At 41.6% G+C, this 23,503-nt stretch overlaps 1 protein-coding gene across 4 annotated transcripts in view; it reads right to left on the bottom strand.

The window, feature by feature from the left end:
* Positions 1-23,503, bottom strand: part of rarb (retinoic acid receptor beta) — a 124,639-nt gene that overhangs the window by 33,794 nt on the left and 67,342 nt on the right. For 3 of the 4 annotated variants that reach the window (XM_033046969.1, XM_033046942.1, XM_033046951.1), the window contains one exon: positions 10,432-10,608. The exons of the other annotated variant lie outside the window; for it this stretch is intronic. In XM_033046969.1, coding sequence (XP_032902860.1) covers positions 10,432-10,608 — 177 coding nt within the window. The remainder of the gene's footprint in view (positions 1-10,431; positions 10,609-23,503) is intronic. 4 annotated transcript variants of the gene reach the window in all.

Below are 23,503 nucleotides of genomic sequence, written 5' to 3'. Positions count from 1 at the left end.
TCATAACTCTCTGGGTTAAAAAGTTTTTCCTCATCTCCGTTCTAAATGGTCTACCCCTTCTTCTTAAACATCTTCTTCGTCTTCTTGACTATGGCGTGCACAGCCTAAAGTTGTAGGTCAACTTGTTCTATTTGATCTTGTTTGTGCACGTCGGGTTGATTGCATTAGATGAAACAGGGTAGACCACGTGAAGGTTGCAATCTCCCCCCCCCAACCCCAACATCAGGAACATGTTTCCTGCCTCTTGCGTGTTCAATCCTTTAAAAATCTTAAAAGTTTCAATAAGATCCTCTCTCATCCTTCTAAATTCCAGTGTATTTCGACATATGACATTCCTGCCAACCCGGGAATTAACCTCGTGAACCTGCGCTACACTCCCTCAATAGAAAGAATGTCCTTCCTCAAATTTGGAGACCAAACTACACACAATACTTCAGGTGTGGTCTCACTAGGGCCCTGTACAACTGCAGAAGGACCTCTTTGCTCCTATACTCAACTCCTCATGTTATGAAGGCTATTAGCTTTCTTCACTGCCTGCTGTACCTGCATATTTACTTTCAGTGACTGATGAACAAGGACACCCAGATATCGTTGTACTCCGCCGTTTCCTAATTTAACACCATTCAGATAATAATCTGCCTTCCTGTTACTTCTAATCCCTTAATCTAAATCATTAATGTATATTGTAAATAACTGCGATCCCAGCACCGAGCCTTGCGGTACCCCACTAGTCTGCCATTCTGAAAGGGACCCTTTAATCCCTACTCTTTGTTTCCTGTCTGCCAACCATTTTTTTATCCATGTCAGTAACCTACCCCCAATACCATGTGCTCTAATTTTGCCCACTAATCTCCTATGTGGCACCTTATCAAAGGCTTTCTGAAAGTCCAGGTACACTACATCCACTGGCTCGCCCTTGTCCATTTTGCTAGTTACATCCTCAAAAAATTCCAGAAGATTAGTCAAGCATGACTTCCCCTTCGTAAATCCATGCTGACTCGGACCGATCCTGCTACTGCTATCCAAATGTGCCGCTATTACATCTTTTATAATTGACTCCAGCATCTTCCCCACCACCGATATCAGGCTAACTGGTCATGTTTTGCTGACAATGTTTTGCTGACATTGAAAGAGAAAGGTTCTTGTCTCGACACCAGGACACAAGGTTCTCGGTCTCCTTCCTGTACTCCGTATCATCATTATTTGATATCCAGCCCACAATGGTGGTGTCTTTTGCGAATTTGAAAATTGAATTAGATTTGTACCTGGCTACACGGTCATGGGTCTACAAGGAGTAAAGAAGGAGGCTGAGAACACATCCTTGTGGAGCATCCATGTCGAGGATTATCGTAAAGGATGATTTGTCCCCTATGCTTGCGGTCTGATGGTCAGGAAGTCGAAGATCCAGTTGCAGAAAATTAATACTGACACCAAGTCCCGCAGGTTTGGTGCTTAGCTTGGTTGGTACAATGGTATTAATGGCAGAGCGAAAGCCTATGAATAGGAGTCTGACGTAGGTGTCTCTCTTATCCAAGTGTTCGAGGGAAGAGTGTAAGGCTAGGGCAATGGCATCGTCCGTGGACCTGCTGTGGCAGTAGGCAAACTGCAGTGGGTCAAGGCCACTGAGTAGACTGGATTTAATGCAATCCATAACCAGCCTCTCAATACATTTCATGATGATGGATGTTAAGGCCACCGGACGGTAGTCGTTTAGGCACGAGGCCTTGTTATTCTTCGACACTGGGATAATGGTGGTCTTATTGAAATTATTAAAAAGGATAATGGAATGATCACTTTTATTGCAAGGAAGTTGAGAGCCAAAAGATGGAATCCATGCTCATAGTTCAATGGATATTTATTGTCATATATATAATTAGACATTACATAGTGAAATTCCTTTTGCATATAATGCCGGCGCCATTTCAACAAGTTCAAAGTCCCGGCCAGGCCAAGCGTTGCCGTGGTGTCCTCCGCAACTGCTCCACCACTGCGGGCCACGTCCACTCCACGTGCTCAGCCTCTTGGTTCGGCGCCTGGTTGTGCTGAGCCCCAGCCTGCTGTTGGGCCTCCAGCGGCCCACTCCCTCATCGAGATAGTGCACTCCCTCCCACAGCCGATCTGCTTACCAGCCCTCGGACTGACTTCCACTCCGGGTGGGCGAACTGGGCCTCCAGGTAGGTTCCCAGTCCTCGATCCATAGCAAGCAAGCTGGGTCTTCTGGGCAGGTTCTAGTCTCTGGCGGGTGTCGGGCCGACCGGGGAGGCCTCAGTCTGTGGGCCGCAGCTCCTTGGGATACTCCCGCCACTTCTAGAAAATTGGGGCATGGTGCAGTGCCTCGCAAGCATCTTTGACTGCAAAACCTCTTCTCAAATGCATAGGTAATCATGGGTCCCCAATCTAAACCATAATTGTATCTAATATTCATAACATGAAAGGGCTATATTCAACATCTGTTTAATAATGCTTTTAGCTCAAGTACGCTATTTATTTTCCTTCAAAAGGCAAATTCCATTCAAATCTTAATAAACAATAATTAAATAGCATCAGTTCTAAGGTAATGTAACCCACTCTATACTCAAAAATACGGTGTCAATTTTTCATCTGTTGGTACTAATAATAATAAAATTGAATTTATAATGAGGATATATTTTTGATCTTGTTCAGAGATATGAAAAATTATAATTTAGAACTGCAATAATAGTTTAAAACCTTAAAACCAAGGAGTTGGGTTGTCAGCGTTTACTGTTGTCAGCTATTGCCGTATCACCATGTTGGTCCAAGTTGGCGATGAGTTATCTCTCCCGTTTATCGGATGTAAACTAGAAAGTGAGTGCTGCACCAGCATAGCAATTACAAGATTCCCACATGTTCATAATGGGATTTGTATTTTGTAGACCCACTGGAAATTCTCCATGGTGGCTTGTTGCTGCAACAGTGATGAACGGTCACCGCAAATTTCTTGGTGTTTTGCTGCTGTTGCTTGCTGTTCATCGATTACAGCTCAGCATTCAACACCATTATACCATCTAAACTGATCACCAAACTCGGTAACCTGGGCATCGATCCCTCCCTCTGCAACTGGATACCGGACTTTCTAACCAACAGACCACAGTCTGTTAGGTTAGACAAGCACACCTCTTCAACCCTCACCCTGAACACCGGCGTTCCACAGGGCTGTGTGCTGAGCCCCCTCCTCTACTCCCTCTTCACCTATGACTGCACACCTGTACATGGTACTAACACCATCATCAAGTATGCAGATGGTACAACGGTGATTGGCCTCATCAGCAACAACGATGAGTCGGCCTACAGGGAGGAGGTCCAGCACTTAGCAGCATGGTGCGCTGACAACAACCTGGCCCTTAACTCCAAGAAGACCAAGGAGCTCATTGTAGACTTCAGGAAGTCCAGGGGCGGCACGCACACCCCCATCCACATTAACGGGACGGAGGTGGAACGTGTTTCTAGCTTCAGGTTCCTGGGTGTTAACATCTCCGATGACCTCTCTTGGACCCACAATACCTCAACTCTGATCAAGAAGGCTCACCAGCGTCTCTTCTTCCTGAGGAGACTGAAGAAGGTCCATCTGTCTCCTCAGATCCTGGTGAACTTCTACCGCTGCACCATCGAGAGCATCCTTACCAACTGTATCACAGTATGGTATGGCAACTGCTCTGTCTCCGACCGGAAGGCATTGCAGAGGGTGGTGAAAATTGCTAAAACGCATCACCGGTTCCTCGCTCCCCTCCATTGAGTCTGTCCAAAGCAAGCGTTGTCTGCGGAGGGCGCTCAGCATCGCCAAGGACTGCTCTCACCCCAACCATGGACTGTTTACCCTCCTACCATCCGGGAGGCGCTACAGGTCTCTCCGTTGCCGGACCAGCAGGTCCAGGAACAGCTTCTTCCCGGCGGCTGTCACTCTACTCAACAACGTACCTCAGTGACTGCCAATCACCCCACCCCCGGACACTCCTCCCACAGGAAAAACACTATGTCTGTATATATGCTAATGTAAATATTTATTCAAATCATATGCTATGTCGCTCTTCCAGGGAGATGCTAAATGCATTTTGTTGTCTCTGTACTGTACACGGACAATGACAATTAAAGTTGAATCTGAATCTGAATCTGAATTTTGTTGTAAATCTGTACAGGTTTTGGGTTTGCAATAAAATACCAGGACAGAATTGAGGGACTGAATTACTTCTATCATTATGTCCCTATATGTTTGTGCTTGCCTAAAAACACCCACAGACTACTCAGTTCATTTTAAATCTCAATGGTTAAGATGCCAGTTGCACACATCTTACACATGGAGTTTATATGATTGTTACCACCAATTTAACCATTCTGACATTCCTGGCTGGCCTCCATTGTTCTATCTACCAATCACTTGAATCCTTTTAAAACCTCACTACCCACTTTCTAACTCTCTGAGTTCCTTTAAATCTTCACCTCTGTGTCCACATTGGCTTCTGGTTATGTAACACCTAAATTTCATAAATCTCATTCTTATTTTCAAATTCCCCCCTTCCCGGCCACCCCTGATCTTCTGTTCTGCAAACATCTGAGATATTTATGCACACGCACACACAGATATGGTCTGCTGAAATCTGAAAGTGGGATCACAGGTGGATTAGGTGGTCAAAAAGGCTTTTGGCACATTGGCCGCCATCAGTCAGAGCATTGAGTATAGAAGATGGGAGATCATGTTACAGTTGTATAAGATGTTGATGAGGGCACATTTAGAGTATTGTGTTTAGTTTTGGGCACTATGTTATCGAAAATATGTTGTTAAGCTGGAAAGGGTGCATAGAAGTTTTACGAGGATGTTGCCAGGACTTAAGGGCCTAAGTTACAGGGAGAGGTTGAGTAGGCTAGGACTCTATTTCTTGGAGCACAGGAGGGTGAGGGGTGATCTTATAGAAGTGTATAAAATCATGAGAGGAATAGATTGGGTAGATGCAGAGTCTCTTGCAAAAGTAAGGGAATTGAGAATCAGAGGACATAGGTTAAAAGTGAGGGGGAAAATATTTAATAGGTATCTGAGGGGTAACTTTTTCATGCAAAGGTTAGTAGGCGCAGAGAACGAGCTGCCAGAGGAGGTAGTTGAGGCAAGTACTATCGCAAAGTTTGAGAAACATTTAAACAGGTACATGGATAGGACAGGTTAGAGGGATATGAGCCAAACGCAGGCAGGTGAGACAAGTGTGGATGGGATATGTTGGCTGGTGTGGGCAAATTTGGCCGAAGGGCCTGTCCCATGCTGTAAGACATGATTCCTTGACTCTATCTCAAATTTGGCCAAACCATGATAATATTCAAATCTGGAATTTCCTCTTTAAAAATCTGCATCTTGAACCCTCACGCCTGCACATGTGACTCTTTTAAATTTAATTACTTGACAACACTTTGAATTATCTTCACACATAACTTTTTATGTATCCTTGTGGGGCTCATATTGTCGACCTCCCCGTGGTGAGCCCTGTTAACTGGCCTCAGTCAGGCGCACGACAACAAACAGACAGCAGCAGCGCCGCAGCTTGGCGCCAACCCGGAGCTTGCGGCCTTTTTAGGGCTGGCACCTACGGATGTCGAACCGGATGGCATCACCCTGCTGCAGACTTCGGATGCCTCAAATGCAAGAAGATGTATCCCTGTGTCAAGTTTGTTTGTTGATGCACTTGTGAAGTACCAAAATATGTTACTATATCAAAAACACTTTATAAGTGCAAGTTGGTGTTTCTCATTGAAGAATAAGGTGAACACAACTCTCCACAACAGTCTCACTATCAAATTGAATTATCAGTAGTTGTTGCTGGTGAGCTATGAAAGATCACGCCAGATTCATGTAATAGTTTAAAACTAGATTATATTTTCTGACTCAATCAATACCCAAGTGAATAAACTGCAGGATCAGTAGAAGACATCAAGGAACACTAATTTATGAAATTGTTCATTTGATTGCCCCCAATAGACTGCTCAATAGTGGGTGTTTTTTAATTTAATTTAATTAATTTAATTTAATTTATTTAAAATTTAATTTAATTCTTTATTTCGAACAGAATAAAAGAATAAAAAGCAAGTGTGAAACAGCATACAAAAAAACAAAACAAGAATAATTATAAAGTGTCATAAATAATATCTATAAATAAATGAAATTGTATGTGTCCGAAAAGGAGCAGGAAGAAGCCAAAGCCTATTAATTCCCACCCCTTATTCAACTGCTTATAATTATCTTATACAAATTTAGCAGCTACATGTACACCATATGTACACCAGCAGCTATATGTAAACCAATTTATTTACATTTATACACTAATCAAATATTTACAGCCATACAAAAAAAGAGAGAAAAAAAGAAAAGAACCTCATATACTATACAGTATCTCTTAGTCATATATACAACCCATCACCCTATAATCACCCTTACCAATACAATCAGTATAACAAATATCCCACTCACAATCACCTATCCTCATACCAATATCCTATAAAAAAAGTGTTTTTGTACATCTTTTTAAACTGAATTATGTTTGTGCTGTTTTATCTCCTGTTCCAGACCATTCCACAAATTCACCCCACAGATTGCTATGCACATACTTTTAAGAGTTGTTCTGACATTGAGTTTTTTTAAATTATGTTCCCCTCTCAAATTATACCCACCCTGTGTTTCCATAAACAGTTTTTGTATATTTCCTGGAAGTAAATTATTTCTTGCTTTGTACATGATTTGTAGTCTTAAATTTAACCAGATTGGTGAACTTCAGTGCATGTGACTTTAAGAATAATAAATTGGTATGTTCAAGATATCCAACGTTATTGATAATTCTTATTGCTCTTTTTTGTAATGTGCATAAAGGCTGTAGGTTAGTTTTGTAGGTGTCACCCCATATCTCCACACAGTAACTCAGATATGGCAATATGAGTGTATTATACAGAGTATGTAATGATTTGTAGTCCAGAATGTGTCTTGGTTTTCCCAATATTGCTATAGACGTTGCCAGTTTTGCTTTGACATGGTTTATATGTGTTCCCAATATAATGTTGAAGAAGGATGTACAGTGATCTGAAGCCTTGCTGCTGCACTGCTATTTGTATTCCAGTGCTTCCTGCCATGTCCTGTTACTGTTTTTATTAGTGTGGAGATGTCTACAATGTTTACTTTAGGTGAATTGGGTATTTAATGGCTTGTTTGTTCAATGAAATCACTGCTACTAACCTGCAGGGAGTGCTTAGATAGTTCTTGGCCAAGTTTGTTTTTAGTCAAGTGGCTGGAGAGATTATTGCTGAAGAGCAAAAGTGTTGCCAGATTGACCAAGGCCACCTGAATGCAATTTACCAGACCACAGCTTTGATTGGAAAGCAAATACCATAAATCAATATGAAGGAATGGACAAAAACTTAAAAAACAGTGTAAACATTTCATTTTGTGTTTGGTGATATACTGGGCAGAATAAATTGTGGAAAGGTTATATCAAGTTCAAATATCTTTTTCAGCTAATATGGAATGACTATTTGATATTTGAAATTTAAAAAAAATAAATTTCACGTTTAAAATCTTCTGTCATGCCCGTCCATGGTCAATTGAAAGAACAAGTAGGCTAGTAATAATCTAATGGAAGTTGTATGTTCATTCATCGGAGTCTGGATTCAACAAATGAACACATGGATTTTTATAAAAGCAATAAAACAGAGATATTGGAAAAAAAATAGAACTCGTAAAGCATAAAATCTTTTGAGAAAATACTTTAATCTTATATCAATTCATTCATCTGATATAGGCATATGATTTAACTGGGGCTAGCCAAAGCTGCTGGCAAGAATGACCCAGGCAGCAGGGAATTATCTGTTGAAGCCATGGCTCCAGAGAATTATACATAAATGACAAGATTCAAATAGCTCAGTCAATTCATTTTATTAATCAAAAACAACTGAAGATACTGAATGGTTTCCAGAGTTAGCAGCTGATAAACATCATCAGCTTTAGATCTACATAGGACTTCCGTGCATGGAGTCTGCTGCAGTCACTAATTCCATCAAGGGCCAAATAACAAGCCTCTGTTCTCATCAAATTTCCCATGCAGAGTTGGAGATCATTTTGAGAGAGCTGGCTGGTGTTTAGTTTATAGTTGTGGCATAGATCTAAATTCATTTCGAGATCACATTGCGCAGTGGCACAGAGGTAGAGTTGCTGCTTTACAGTGCCAGAGACTCAGGTTTGATCCCGACTACAGGTGCTGTCCGTACACAGTTTGTACGTTCTCCCTGCGACTGCATGGGTTTCCTCCGCGTGCTCTGGTTTCCTCCCACATTCCAAAGATGTGTAGATTTGTACCTTGGCAAGGCCACCAGCATAATCAAGGACGAGTCACATCCTGGCCACCCCCTCTTCTCCCTTCTCCCATCAGGCACGAGGTATAGAAAAGGGTATAGGAAACACACACCTCCAGATGCAAGGACAGTTTCTTCCCAGCTGTTATCAGACAACTGAACCATTCTACTAACAACGAGAGAGCAGTCCTGAGCTACAATCTACCTAATTGGAGACCCTCGGATTATCATTGCATGGACTTTACTGGACATTATCTTGCACTAAACGTTATTCACTTTATTTCCTTCATCATGTATCTGTACACTGTGATGGCTCGATTGTAATCATATATTGTCTTTCTGCTGACTGCTTTGGCATGCAACAAAAGCTTTTCTCTGTACCACACGTGACAATAAACTAAACTAAACAAATGTGTAGAATAGTACTAGTGTTTGGGTGATTGCTGATCAGCACAGACTCGGTACGCCGAAGAGCCTGTTTCAACGCTGTATCTCTAAACTAAATTAAACTAATCTAAACTATCATCATAGAATCACAGCACAGTAAAGAGACCATGATGCCCTTCTACGCTAATCCCATTTCCCTGCATTAGACCTGTATCCTTCCAGGACTTTCCTCTGAAGTATCTGTACAAACACCTTTTAAACAATGTAATTGTATCTTCACTATCTCTTCTGTCAGCTGGATCCAGCTAAACCACCAACGCTTTGTGTAGAAAATGTACCCTTCAGACATTAAATTGATCTGTACTCACCTTAAACTTGTGCCCTTTAGTTCAAGACACCACTGCCTCTGACTATCTACTCAATCTATCTACTCAATCTATGCCCCTCACAATTTTATAAACCTCTATACGGTCACGCCTCAGCCTCCAATGTTCCAAATGAGCATAAACTCAGTCTATCCAAACTCTTAGTATAATGACAGACCTCCATTCCAGGCAGCATCTGGTGCATTTGTTCTGTACCTCCTTCCTGTAGTGTGCCGATCACTATTGTATACAGCACTCTAACTAATGTTTTGTACAGCTGCAACATGACATCCCAAAGGGCCTATTTCCGCAGGATCCATTAAAAGCAGCTTCCATTGGGAAATATGAATTGTACTAATTTTAACCACTGGAAGGCAACGTCATTAAATATTTATAAATCAGAGGCAGTTATTTGAGAGAACTTGTGAGCTGAGCAGTGTTAAGGGCCTGTCCCACTAACGCGACTTTTCAGCAACTGTCTTTGACCTTCAAGCTTGAGGGCACTCGCCTGAAAAACCTCGAGCTGGATCGACCGTCAGCGATGAAACCGCGAGCCGGATCAACCGTCTACACACACAAACACACAGCAAAGGCGGGGGCCAGGGAAAGCGGGGGAGCGCTGTTTGAAATTCACACCCGCGATGAACAGGAAGGTAAAAGACGGCTGACACAGTTACGGTAAGTCCTTTAGAGAGCGCGGAGAGGGGGGGGGAGGGGAGAGCGGGGGAGAGAAGGGGAGAGAAGGGGGGAGAAGGGGGGGAGAAGGAGTGGAGACACTTTTAAGAAGCCATACAACTTTTAATAAGGTTTAGCGGGCATTTAACAATACCGGTCGGTTTACTTACCTTTTTATTCTCAACAAGCTTTACCTTCGACTACCTTTGCTTACCTTCGATTGCCTTCGACTACCTACGATAGCATTACGACCTACTACGACCTACCTCGACTAAACCTATGAGTAAAAAAATATCTTTTTTTTTCCATGGCGACCTTTTTTTACTCGCGTGCATTTTTCAGCATGTTGAAAATATCGCCGCGACCTAGTTGAGGCCGCGAGTACGCAGGGACTACTCTCGAGCATGAAGGAGAGTTACAAAGACCTCCTAGGATCTCGTGTCAACCCAGCTGCGAGTATCAGTTGAGGGAAAACTATTCTAAACTCGCGAATTAGGTCGCTGCAGTGGGACAGGCCCTTTAAAGTGCAACGAGAAGGTGACTGAGCTCACCCCATGCATCAGTGTCCAAGATCACACAATGTTCTCAGCTGGTTTTGACAACAAAATTGCAAAATTTTAAGAGCAGATAGTATTATGGGGATAAATCCATTTGCTGATTGTGTACTCACCAAGATGTCCAAGCAGGCAGCTTTGAGAAGTGTGATCTGATCTGCAATGGTCAAACTTGTGAAGCCAGGCAACCGTTTAGCGAATTCCACTATTTTGATAATGCACTTTGTAGCAAGTTCACTGAATTTGTCCCACAAACCCAGGTCAAGCCGTACCCTATGGTCAGCACTGGAATTCTGTAATCAACAAAATCACTGAATGTATAATCACTGTCAATGAAAAGACACAGTACAGTGGAGCTCACTCCATTATCCAATTCACCTTTAAGCTGTTGTTGGTCAGTAATTTTGCAACTTGCATCCAATTAAGAATGTATTTTGCAAATTTTTGATCAATTTTAATAGATATACATGCAAATATTTTTGTAAAATATATTTAAAATATACAAAAGCTACATGATGTTATTTCAAACATTTCAATACAATGCTATTCGATAATAAATGTGAAAATTGTATAATTCTATGGAGATCATTTCCAGCTGCATACTTATGGCAGGGAAACAAATCTGTGGATAAATTGTTGCTTTCAATCTTCTTTCTGCTTAGGCTTGGCCCTTCTTATGGTTGTACCCAGAGAAAATTACCCTTTACGAATTTTAACAGAGACACTCATGAAATTGGACTCCATGAATATGTGCTAAGGCATAAATAACATGGATTACGCTAAATGAGTGTCAAAATCAGGAGTGTAAGATGAGTGCATGAATTTCATGTGCTTTTGCACTGGGTCACATAAGTGTGGATTAATCACACTTTAACAGGAGGTCCAGCACTGCCCCTTCTCTAGTAGGTACCTCTATGTATTGCTGCAAAAAACTATCCAGCACACATTTTACAAACTCCAAACCATCCAGCCCTTTTACAGAATGTGTTTCCCAGTCTATGTGTGGAAAATTGAAATCTCCCACAATCCGCACTGGGCCTCTACTCGCTGGAGTTTAGAAGGATGAGGGGAGACCTTATTGTAGCTTACAGAATAGTGAAAGGTAGATAAAGTGGATGTGGAGAGGATGTTTCTCCTAATGGGAGAGTCTAGGACCAGCGGTCATAGCCTCAGAATTAAAGGACGTTCCTTCAGGAAGGAGATGAGGAGGAATTTCTTTAGGCAGAGGGTGATGAATCTGTGGAATTCATTGCCACAGAAGGTTGTGGGGGTCTTCAATGGAAATTTGTAAGGCAGAGATAGATAAATTCATGATTACCCTGGGTGTCAGGAGTCATGAGGAGAAGGCAGGAGAATGGAGTTAAGAGGGAAAGATAGATCAGCCATGATTGAATGGCAGAGTAGACTTCATGAGCCGAATGGCCTAACTCTGCTCCTATCACATATAAACTTATGAAACATAGGAACACAGAAAATAAGTGCAGGAGTAGGTCATTCGCCCCTTCGAGCCTGCACCACCATGCAATATGATCATGGCTGATCATCCAAAATCAGTACCCCGTTCCTGCTTATTCCCCATATCCCTTGATTCCTTTAGCCCTAAGAGCTAAATCTAACTCTCTCTTGAAAACATCCAGTGAATTGGCCTCCACTGCCATCTGTGGCTGAGAATTCCACAGATTCACAACTCTCTGGGTGAAAAGGTTTTTCCTCGTCTCAGTCCTAAATGGCCTACCCCATTATTCTTAAACTGTGACCCCTGGTTCTGGACTCCCCCAACATCGGGAACAATTTTCCTGCATCTAGCCTGTCCAATCCTTTAAGAATTGTATATGCTTCTATGATTCCCTCTCATCCTTCTAAATTCCAGTGAATACAAGTCCAGTCGACACATTCTTTCATCATATGTCAGTCCCACTATCCCGGCAATTAACCTGATGAATCTACGCTGCACTACCTCAATAGCAATAGTGTCCTTCCTCAAATTAAAAGCCCGAAACTGCACACAATACTCCAGGTGTGGTCTCACCTGGGACCTGTACAACTGCAATAGGACCTCCTTGCTCCTAAACCCAAATCCTCTCGTAATGAAGGCCATTGGCTTTCTTCGCTGCCTCCTGTACCTACATGCTTACTTTCAGTGACTGATGTACAAGCACACCATGGTCTCGTCATACCTCCCCTTTTCCTAATCTGACACCATTCAGATAATAATCTGCCTTCCTGTTCTTGCCACCAAAGTGGATAACCTCACATTTATCCATATTATACTGCATCTGCCCACTCACCCAACATATCCAAGTCACCCTGCAGCCTTATATCATCCTCCTTGCAGGTCACACTGCCACCCAGCTTTGTGTCATCTGCAAACTTGGAGATGTCACATTTAATTCCCTTGTCTAAATCGTTAATATATATAGTAAATAACTGGGGTCCCTGCACTGATCCTTGCGGCACCCCACTGGTCACTGAGTGTCCCTAGGGCCTCAGTGAGACGTTGGCCTGGAAGGACTCACTGTCATTGGTTCACTTATCCTTCCAGTGAATAGGAAAGACCTAGCGGGTACACTGTGGATGGTATCTCTCCAGTGCTTTGAAAAGCTGCTTTGGTTGCCCAGTCTCATGAGAATATAGCTATAATAGTTTGAAGATAATGGGATTTGTGCCAGGTCTGAGTTCCTAATCTTCAAACAAGCCTTTTTTAAATTGTCAAAAAGTGTCCTAGCACATTGAAGGCCATAGTGAATTAATGGTATTGGTTTATTATTGTCACTTTGTTGCCTGATAAGAGTGGGAACAAGCTGATCTTGAATCGAGTGGTACGTGCTTTCAAGCTTTTGTATTTTCTGCACAATGTGAGAGGAGAGAAGAAGGAATGACTGGAATGTGAGTGGTCCTTAATTATGTTGGCTGCTTTCCAGAGGGAGCGCAAAGTGTGGTTGGAGTCAATGTGGGGGAGACTAGTTTGAGCGATGGACTGGGCCACATCCACAGCTTTCTGCAATACCTTGCAATCTGTAATTGCCAAGCTGTGATGCATCTGGATAGGATGCGTTCTGTTGTTCATTTGTAGAAATTGGTAAGAATGATTGGAGACATGCTAAATTTCCTCAGTCTTCTGAAGACAATTTCCTCAGTCTTCTGAAGACATAATGGGGTTGATGTGCTTTCTTGGCTGCAGCATCAATGTAATTGGACCAGGATAAATTGTTGATGATAATATACGCCAAGGAATTTTAAGCTCTCGACTTCCATTGAAATCTCCATTTCAACACCATTGACGTAGACCAGGGCGTGTACTCCACCCCACTTCCTGAACTCGATGACACGCTCCTTCATTTTGCTGACATTGAGGGAGAGGTTAATGTTTTGACACCATGTTACTGAGCTCGCTCTCTCCCCTTTCTGTATTCCGTCTCGTCATTGTTCGAGATCCAGCCACTATCATCAATGTTTGCCTTTGCCGAGAGGCGCTTTCTGAAACATTTGCCAGGGACTTTTTGTTAACTTTTACTGTTGGGGGTGCGATGTAGCAGGGGAAGTTTGGTGGAGGCCCTTTGTCTTGACAACATGAAAGCATTACTTCTCCCCTTGTTCTCAAGTCTGATAGATCTCCAGATTTCTCTGCTAAAAGCAACTTTGCTCATATTTATTTTGGTAGTAAACCACAAAAGATCCCACACTGAGCTATCGGTTTTCAAAAATGCTCTTGGCAAAGGTTCAGAGGAACATTGTAAAGGCCACCTGGGGGCAAACAGACTTCATTTTATGTTTAAAAACAAAGCAAAAGGCCACTTGCCTAAGATGTTATGATTGACAAGCAGGAACACAGCCGACATTCACTCACTAACCACACAAACACAGCTAAATCTGTCCCTCAGTCAGAGGAGCTTCTAAAGTGGATTTTTTAATGTAATCTGATACACAATAAACACAACAAGTTTGAACATTTCATTTATTTTAAAAACTTCAACATTGGGAGCTTCTCAATGTTGGCTTCGAACTAACATTGTGTAACACCCAGGTCTAGAGAACCGATTTGCCCTGATCTTTGGGAACACTAAATAAAAGTAGTATCTACCTGAAGGGGGCACAAGGTAATTTAACTAGCACAAATCATCCTGTAATAACTGCCCTTTAGTGTGCAAAGCAACCCATTTATACAATAACCTTTTTTCCAGACCTTTGGGGAACTTTTAAAGTTAGAAATAGTAACCATTTTGTTAAATGTGCCTGTTACATTCTCTGGTGTCTCTAAAATGGAGATGACACAATCATTTTGCTTTTAAGCATCAACCCATAAGAAAAAAATGCTGGGGGCAGAACACCATAGATCTCTCAATAAAGGCAGAGTTCAATGTGCTGCAATGATGCAAGGATGTTAAAGAAAATGGAATCAAATTGGGTAAATAGGATTGAGTTGCACAGATCATCTACACACTGGTGGGATTGTCTTGCGATGTTGAATCTTCTTGTGTGAACTTATGTCTGCCAGACACAGTTAACACTTGCCACAGAAGCATTGTTATCACCAAAAGCACAGCTAGAAACAACTGGTGCAAGTTGCCACTAGCAGAAGGAATGGAACTTCATTCAATTATTGAGCTATCCACCCACTGGGACTATGATTCATAACAGATTAAAATTGGACAATGAATAGGAATGAAATCAACTGCAGTTTACACCATAAGGCCCGTTGGATTTGCTAGAAGATATGTGGTCAATACCATAGAGCCTAAACATTAGGTAGTATTCATGTTAAGACCATTCTGTTTGTAAATGATAATGGTGTGAGCTAGCTTGAATATTGATCTCCCACCTGGATCCACATTCTATATATCAACTCATTTTCCATTCTTATTTTTCTCTCAAAGACTCTTTAATTAGTTTTGTCACGTTTCTTCATCAAAATCTCCCTTGCCTTATTTGCCGAGAAATGTGCTGAGATACCAGTTGATTAAAGCGTTGGACAGAAAAAGATTTATACCGTTAATGGTGATTTATTAGATATTTTTACTGGTGCTATACGTGTGAAAGCTTGTAGCATAATGTGAAATAAAGCTGGAGAGGAGATGTTAAATAAATAAGTTCCAGGAGTTAGGGTCTAGACTAGTGATTAATTAATTATGTGGTGAAAAGATTGGAGGGCTGCACAAAGCGTGAGATTAGGGTTGCAAAATGCTCAGTGTATTAAAGGGCTAGATGTGGTAGGAAGACAATTGACATGAGATAGTTGAAGAATGATATACTGTGCTTGATGCTGTCTGATTTGCTTCAACCCAGAGAGGCCTGGACAAGGTTTTATGTCCATGGAAGAGGGATTCCAGGGAGTAGTGACCCATTATCTTTTTATGGGATCTGAAAGTTCACTCTGGGCCTTCAACTTGCGGAACAACTTTTCAATAAACAATAGGCAATAGGTGCAGGAGTAGGCCATTTGGTCCTTCAAGCCAGCACCGCCATTCACTGTGATCATGGCTGATCATCCACAATCAGTACCCCATTCCTGCCTTCTTGCCATATCCCCTGACTCCGCTATCTTTAAGAGCTCTATTTAACTTCACGATTTCATCAGTGGTCCTTGCAATGCCAAAAGGAGCAGTTACTGGGCTGAGTGTAGAGTCAACAAAGTGAATGGACACCAACCTGACTTTGAGATTGTTACTCCACTGTTAAAGGCACAGCTTTAGGATGTATTTTTACAGCTTCTGTATTTTCCTTCCATATCATCCCACCCTTCAAAACACTCCACTGCAGCACTATCTCCCAAACTTAGGAAACCTGAACGGAAACCTCTGGAGACTTTGCGCCCCACCCAAGGTTTCCGAGCAGTTCCCGGAGGATCCTGGAGGTTTTTGTCAGTCTCCCTACCTTCTTCCACTACCTGCAACCTCCGGCAACCACCTGCAACCTCCGGGAACCGCACGGAAACCTTGGGTGGGGCGCAAAGTCTCCAGAGGTTTCTGTTCAGGTTTCCTAAGTGGGACAGGGGCATTACTCTTCAGTTGTTTAATTAAGCACTACATTACTTATGTTACCTAACTCTTTAGTTAACAATTTTAGTTAACATCAGGAGTGTGGGCGTTTGATGATAGCCAGGCAGCATTTTGTTGCAATTTCACCCTTGGATAATGGAAGAGTGCATGCTCACATGCAGCATTTGGATCTGTGCTGGTCAGTGACAATAAATAACTGAAATCAGAATCACTGTGTAGTACATATACTGAGCTGAGTGTGCTGCCAGGTTCAAGTTGATCTGAATATAAACATTTCATAATCCCATCCAAAACTTCATAAAGTAATTTAAATTAGAATCCTAAGTTGCACACGCAGAACCTCAGGTAAACTTAGTAGTCGAACAGGTGCACATGCAAACCCCATCCATGAGAGCAGATGAGATTAATGTGCACATCATAGCCGATTTGAAAATGGTCCTGGTAAATTCTTACAAAACACTGAACAAATACACCCAGCAACAGCATCATACCCTATCCCTGTAACTCAGCTCCTTTCTTTATTGTGAACAATAACAACAGCAACTTTCCTTTTTGCACAGCTTTTTAATTCAGTGAAATTGTTCTAACATACCCCCACTGAAATATGAATGAACAAAGTAAAAGTGATACAGAAACATTAAAGGACATTGGGATAGATGATCAAAAGATTGGTCTGGGTGTAAATAGCATCCTAAGGAGAGGGGGAGAGGCAGAAGTTTTATACATAATGTCACGTCATAGGGTCTCAGCAGCTGAAGTCACAGCCACCCATGGCAAAGATTACGTTTGGGAATTCAAAGGAGCTCAGAATCACAGTTGAGTTATGTGGATAAACCACTGGATATGGGCTCTGAGCCCAAAATTAAGATTAATCTTCTGATCCACTAATTTGCCTGACAATTCTTAACTCTCTGATTCTAAATTCCTAAACAAAAGTGTATCAAAGAAGGGGACATAGTCACAAGATAAGAAGTGAGTCATTTAAATCTTCTGATGTGCAGAAATATCTGATTTCAGAGGGTGCAGAATCTCTGGAATGTTCTGACCCAAGGCTGTTAGAAACCAGATCAGTAGATATATTTAAGGTGGAGATAGATAAATATTTGAAAGATTGAGAAATTGAGGGCTGTGGAAAACTGACGAGACCAGTACAGATCTGTCATGATTATATTGAATGGTGGGCCAGGCTTGAGTGACCAAGTGGATTTCTCCTGCTCCTATTTTCTTCTGTTCTTATGTTCAATGGCCTCTGACTCTCTTTTTGATAATAAATGGTAACCAGCTGATCAGGATGAGTAAAGTCGGCAATTTGACATATAAAACTAAAGAAGAGGAAATCAGAAGGGCGAAAAGGGACCAGGAGATAGCTCTGGCGGGTAGCATTAAGGACAATCCCAAAATATTTTATAAATACATGGGGGAAAAGGGTAACTAGAGAGAGAGTGGGACCTCTAAGGAATCAAAGCGGTCAGCTCTGTGTGGAGCCACAGGAGATGGACAAGGTCCTCAATTACTATTTCTCCTCTGTATTTACTGAGGAGAAAGAGATTAGGACAGAGAAACTTGGGGGCAGTCAATGGAAGTGAATTGAGAGCAGTCAGTGTTACAGTCGAAGAAGTACTGAAGGTACTTTCGTATATGAAGGTAGACAAATCTCCAGTGCCTGATCAGATATATCCGAGGACATTGTGGGAAATTAGAGCGGAAATTGTGGCAGCCCTGGTTGAAATTTAAGGGCCGTCCTTAAATACAGGAGAGGTGCCAGAAGACTGGAGGGTGGCAAATGTTGTGCCTCTTTTCAAGGGCTGCAGGGAAAATTCTGGGAACTATAGGCCGGTGAGCTTAACATCTGTAGTTCTGGGCACCATTTTATAGGAAAGATATTGTCAAGTTTGAAAGGGTTCAGAGAAGTTTTATGAGCATGTTGCCAGGACTAGAGAGTCGGAGTTATAGGGAGAGGTTGAGTAGGCTGGGTCTCTATTCCTTGGAGAGCAAGAGGATGAGGGGTGATCTTATAGAGGTCCATAAAATCATGAGAGGAATAGATCGGGTTGATGCACAGAATGTCTCGCCCAGAATAGGGGAATTGAGGACTAGAAGACATAGGTTCAAGGTGAAGGGGAAAAGATTTAAAAGGAATCTGAGGGGTAACTTTTTCACACAAAGGGTGGTGGGTGTAGGGAACAAGCTGCCAGAGGAGGTAGTTGAGGCTGGGACTATCCCAACGTTTAAGAAACAGTTAGACAGATACACGGATAGGACAAGTTTGGAGGGATATGGACCAAGCGCAGGCAGGTGGGACTAGTGTAGCTGGGACATGTTGGCCGGTGTGGGCAAGTTGGGTTGAAGGGCTTGTTTCCACACTGTATCACTCAATGACTCTAAGAAAATCAATATAATTTCTTCATATCCCCAAAAATCAATAGGAGTTCTTCACATCTATCATCAAAGATCTCCTCCATCAGGGCCAAGCCCTCTTCTTGCTGTTACCATCGGGCATGAGGTACAGAAGCCTGAAAACCCACACCATCATGTTCAGGAACATATACATTTCTACAACAATCAGTTCTTGAACAGACCTGTGTAATTCTAATCCTACCTCGGCAAGGAACTCGATGGTCCCCCTCTCTCACTACCATGGACTTTTTGCACGGATATCTTAATTTTTGCACAGTCCTTTTTTTCAGTTTTGTATAATTTATGAATATATTAGGTACAATTCAAGCCCAATTTATGCATTTGCAATTTTCTGAATCTACGTGTCTCTAATAGTACCTGCACCTCACCATATGTGTGCAATTGACAGTAAACATGACTTGATTTGATGATCGTGTTGCATTGTTTTGCAATTAAGATTTATGTACAATTCAGCGATCTGTTGGAAGAAGTTTGGAATAAATAAATGCACAAGATACAAGAAGGTAGATATTGGTGAAGAAATTGATAGTGGTATATCAGCAATTTATTTTAAATGGAAGTAATGTTTTTTTTTTAATCTGCTTTCTGTCAACATATGATATCAACATTATACGAACTTGTCTGATTGGCTTTGTAAATCACTGAGATTTAATCCAATGTCTAAGGAATGAACTGCTCACGTTATAATGTGCAATTTGTACAGGTATATAGAACAGTACAGCACAGGGATAAGTCCTTTGGCCCACATAAATTATATAAATAATATCTACCCTTTTATCAGAAAGGTTTGTCTTAATTTATACTTTTTACAATTTTCCCCTTTTGGATAATTTCATGAGAGGTGTTGCTCAAAAGAGATTCTTATAAAGTCTCTCGTCAAAGCACCTATAGCAATACCTTCCTCTTATCTCCTAGCATTCATGTAGAACTTTGTTTTTCCCATAGTGCCTAGAAATTATTCCATGCCCTCTTTTTGAAGAACACCATTGTGGATCATTGTAACATAACGCTGTTTATAGAAAGCACATAAAAAATAGAACTATTGAATGCGAGATTCATTGAGCAGCGTTCTCAGGTTTTCCTGTGTAACACAGATACAGTGTAACATTCTTTATTGATATGTTGCAAATTTTCAGTCCTCAGCATATAGTGCAGTGGATGTGATCTTTGCTGCTACAAGTTAGTGGGACACTTCACAACACAAGAACCATCTGCCAATCACCCCAGTCACCTGTATCCACCGATCACATGCCAGGCTTTGCCCCACCCCACCTCTTTATTTAAGCATTGTCCCCCCCCCCCCCATTCCACCAATCTGAGAAAGGGTCCTGATCTGAAGTTGTCTGTCCATCCCTTCCACAGTTGCTGCCTGAACTGCTGCGTCTATCCAGTAGTTTGTTACTAAAATCAGTAACTAAATCAAGTTCCCAAAACTTATTGAAAAATAAGTGTTTTGATTCTGCTCTGCTTCCTGTGTTACTCCAGCATTTTGTGTCTATCCTCTGACATAATTCCTTCTGTTAGCTAATGCATGTTGTTACTTTCATCTCCTTTAAGGGGTGTTTTCTACTAGGCCATGTGCCAAAGTAAAAACGAATCCGTGCTAAATTTGTTGCAATCTTAATGATATCACATTTACACCCAGACTTTATGCGTGTGTCAAAATTGTGAAAAAACAGATTTCAGAATGTAAGAAGGAAAGGAAGCCAGCATTCAATGGGTTAATGCTAAATGTGTAGTAAAGTGGAAGCATGTACTAAGGTTGCAGTACAAGTAAGTGGAGACTGGTGATTAATATTTTATAAAATGATGTATTCAGAGGCTATCAACACAAATTTAGAAATCTTGGCATGTTCCTTGGATCTCAGGACAAGCATGGGACCGCCAGTGAGATTACACTCTCTTTATTCATTGTTACATTTGAAGCAGCCCTTACTCTAACCTGTCAGTTTTATCCTGTAATGTGAACCAAGACCAGTAATAAAATCTACTGAATAAAATAAAAATCTGTGCAGTGTAATTTATTTGATAATTAGATAAATCTAGGAGCAATCAAGATAAGGTAGCATTGTTGTTATGTGATAAGCAGTTTGGCGAACAAAAACTTGCAAATTACAGGAGTGTGGCACAGTGGCACAGTGGTAGAGTTGCTGCCTTACAGCACCAGAGACCCGGGTTTGATCCTGACTATGGGTCCTGTCTGTATGAAGTTTGTATATTCCCCTTGTAACTGCATGGTTTTTCTCCAGGTGCTCTAGTTTCCACCCAAATTCCAAAGATGTGCAGGTCTGTAGGTTAATTGGCTTCTATAAAATTGTCCCTCGTGTGCAAGATAGAACTAGTGTACACTGGTTGGCACGGACATGGTGGACCGAAGGGCCTGTTTAAATGCTGTATCTCTAAAGTAAATAAAACTAAGAAAGGCTACCAGAGTGCTAAAGTCCTGGGAAAGGAAATTGTGCAATGAGATTTCATTTAACTTGGTGAGGATTCCAGCTAGAGAAAATGTGTCAAACCCTGTATATCTGCATTTTGGAAAAGTCCAGAAACAGTAAGTTCCAGAGCACCTCTATATATATATCATAAAACACAGACACCATTATCAACAATACTTTTGTAACAATTTTTATGAATCAGTATCTGCAGTTCTTCATTTCTACATCAACAATATTCTCCTGTTTTAACTATTAATAAGTCGCTGATCCTGCAAATCACTTCATAATGTTCCAGTTTTATAATGCAACTCTGTAGTCTGCTAAAATGCTGGAAATAGGTTCTGAAATTTGTTTCCTTCCAACCTTAAATTCTATAGTGAAGCTGAAGACTCTCACATCTACAGTTGCATTTGCAGAAAATCATATAGTTTTTGCAATTCATAGGTTACACTGTCAACAAACCACATGTTCATTACTACAAAATTAAACCCTTTCTGAATGATTTCTTATATTAAATCCTCAAAGGAAAAGAAAGCATGTATAGTTACAGAGCTGAGTCCATCTTGCTCAGAGCCAGTAGGGTGCTCTAACTCAAGATACAAGGAGCACCCCGTACCACATCAAGAAAATATTTTGTTTCCTGTACAAATCTGTCACAGTGCGATTTCTCTGAATTCCATCTCCTTCCTCCCATTTCACCTCATCTCTTTGGCCAATTCTTGCTTCATTCATTCATTGGCTCAGCAATTGTTTCCTTTATGGCTTTGGTGAAGTGCCGTGCTATTTATCTTCAATTACTATGTAAGTGCAATGTTGTTACAACTTAATGAAAGAGAATTATTGGGATGATGTTGGTTTAGTGCTTTACTTGGCCTCCTCGATTCACTGACATTATTTCAGGCGTTTGATTCATATGCTGAGAAATTCATTTGTGTAGCATTGAGTTTCTCATGCCATGCCAACCATTCCAGGATTGAGATAACCTTACATCTCCTGCATCAGTCACACATGGGATGGCATTTTTTCCTGTGCAGTGTTCCTTTTGGAGCAACATTCTTGAAAGGAAATATTGGGGCAAGCATACTTCATGAAAACAAGTCCCTGTAAAATAATTCCCTTGCTTAACTTGATTCTTTAGGCTTCTCCCATAATGCGGCAATTAATTAATCCTTCACCCCACCCAGATCCTTTGATGTTTTGAACCCATCCAAGGCTCTTGGAGGTATTTCCAGGGCTTTTACATAATCCCCTACTCATGCACTCAGCTGCCCATAATCCAAGACTCCCCCTCCACCCTGCAAATGCCCTGCCAACAATGTAAATATATCCCATGAATCCTGATGGAAACCCAAATCTTATCCATTGCCCTAGTTACTTAACTAATCCCCGCTCCTGATACTCATCAAATCTCCCACTTCCCAGCACATGGTGTCTAGCCTAGATCCCTACTCCCTGGGTCCAGCCCTGAGTAAAAACCCACCTCGCTTGTAAACCTAGATTCCATCCTTGACTTCTGACTCTTTACCCCAGACTCCCCAAAATTCTTAGACGCCCCACTGATACATTTCCCCATGAAGGACCCCCAGACTGATATTGCCCCACACCACTTTTCACTCTGCTGCACTAGACGTTCTTGTTTATTATTAAGTGAATAAAACACAGAAGCACAAGAGATTGTCAGGAAGTTGGTAGAGGAACATGGGTATAATACTCAAACCAACTAAGTCGGGCGGGACGATGGCGCAGCGGTAGAGTTGCTGCCGTACAGCGCCAGAGACCCTGACTATGGTTACTGTCTATATAAAGTTTGAATGTTCTCCCGGTAACGTGCGTGGGTTTTCTCCGGGTGCTCAGGGTTCCTCCCACACTCCAAAGACGTACAGGTTTGTTGGTTAATTTGGCCTTGATAAAAATAGTAAATTGTTCCTAGTGTCTAGGATAGTGCTAATGTGCGGGGAGCATTGGTCAGCGCGGTCTCGGTGGGCCGAAGGGCCTGTTTCCATGATGTATCTCTAAACTAAACTAAAAGTTTGCATGGTTGTGAGAGGTTTGATGAATTATTTATGTGCGTTGTCTTAATGGCGGCTTAATGAGGTGTGCACACAATTATGTTGGAAAAGGCAAGTAGCTGCATGGAATTCTAAAGGATCTATTTCAGTGGCGTTTGCAAACCCATGCAATGTTAATGCAGTGCTATCATTGTCAGCTGACCTGGAGCTTATAATGTGATCTGAAAAATAACTCTCTGTTATGGAAAGCACGAGATTTGAAGCAAGTTTCTGATGCTCGCCACCAGCTGACTCTTATCAGAAATAGGATCCAGTATACAGCAGAAGCCC

This window comes from Amblyraja radiata, chromosome 2 (genome assembly GCF_010909765.2).
Source record: "Amblyraja radiata isolate CabotCenter1 chromosome 2, sAmbRad1.1.pri, whole genome shotgun sequence".
NCBI classification, from domain to species: domain Eukaryota; kingdom Metazoa; phylum Chordata; class Chondrichthyes; order Rajiformes; family Rajidae; genus Amblyraja; species Amblyraja radiata.
This window is presented reverse-complemented; position numbering and strand designations above follow the sequence as displayed.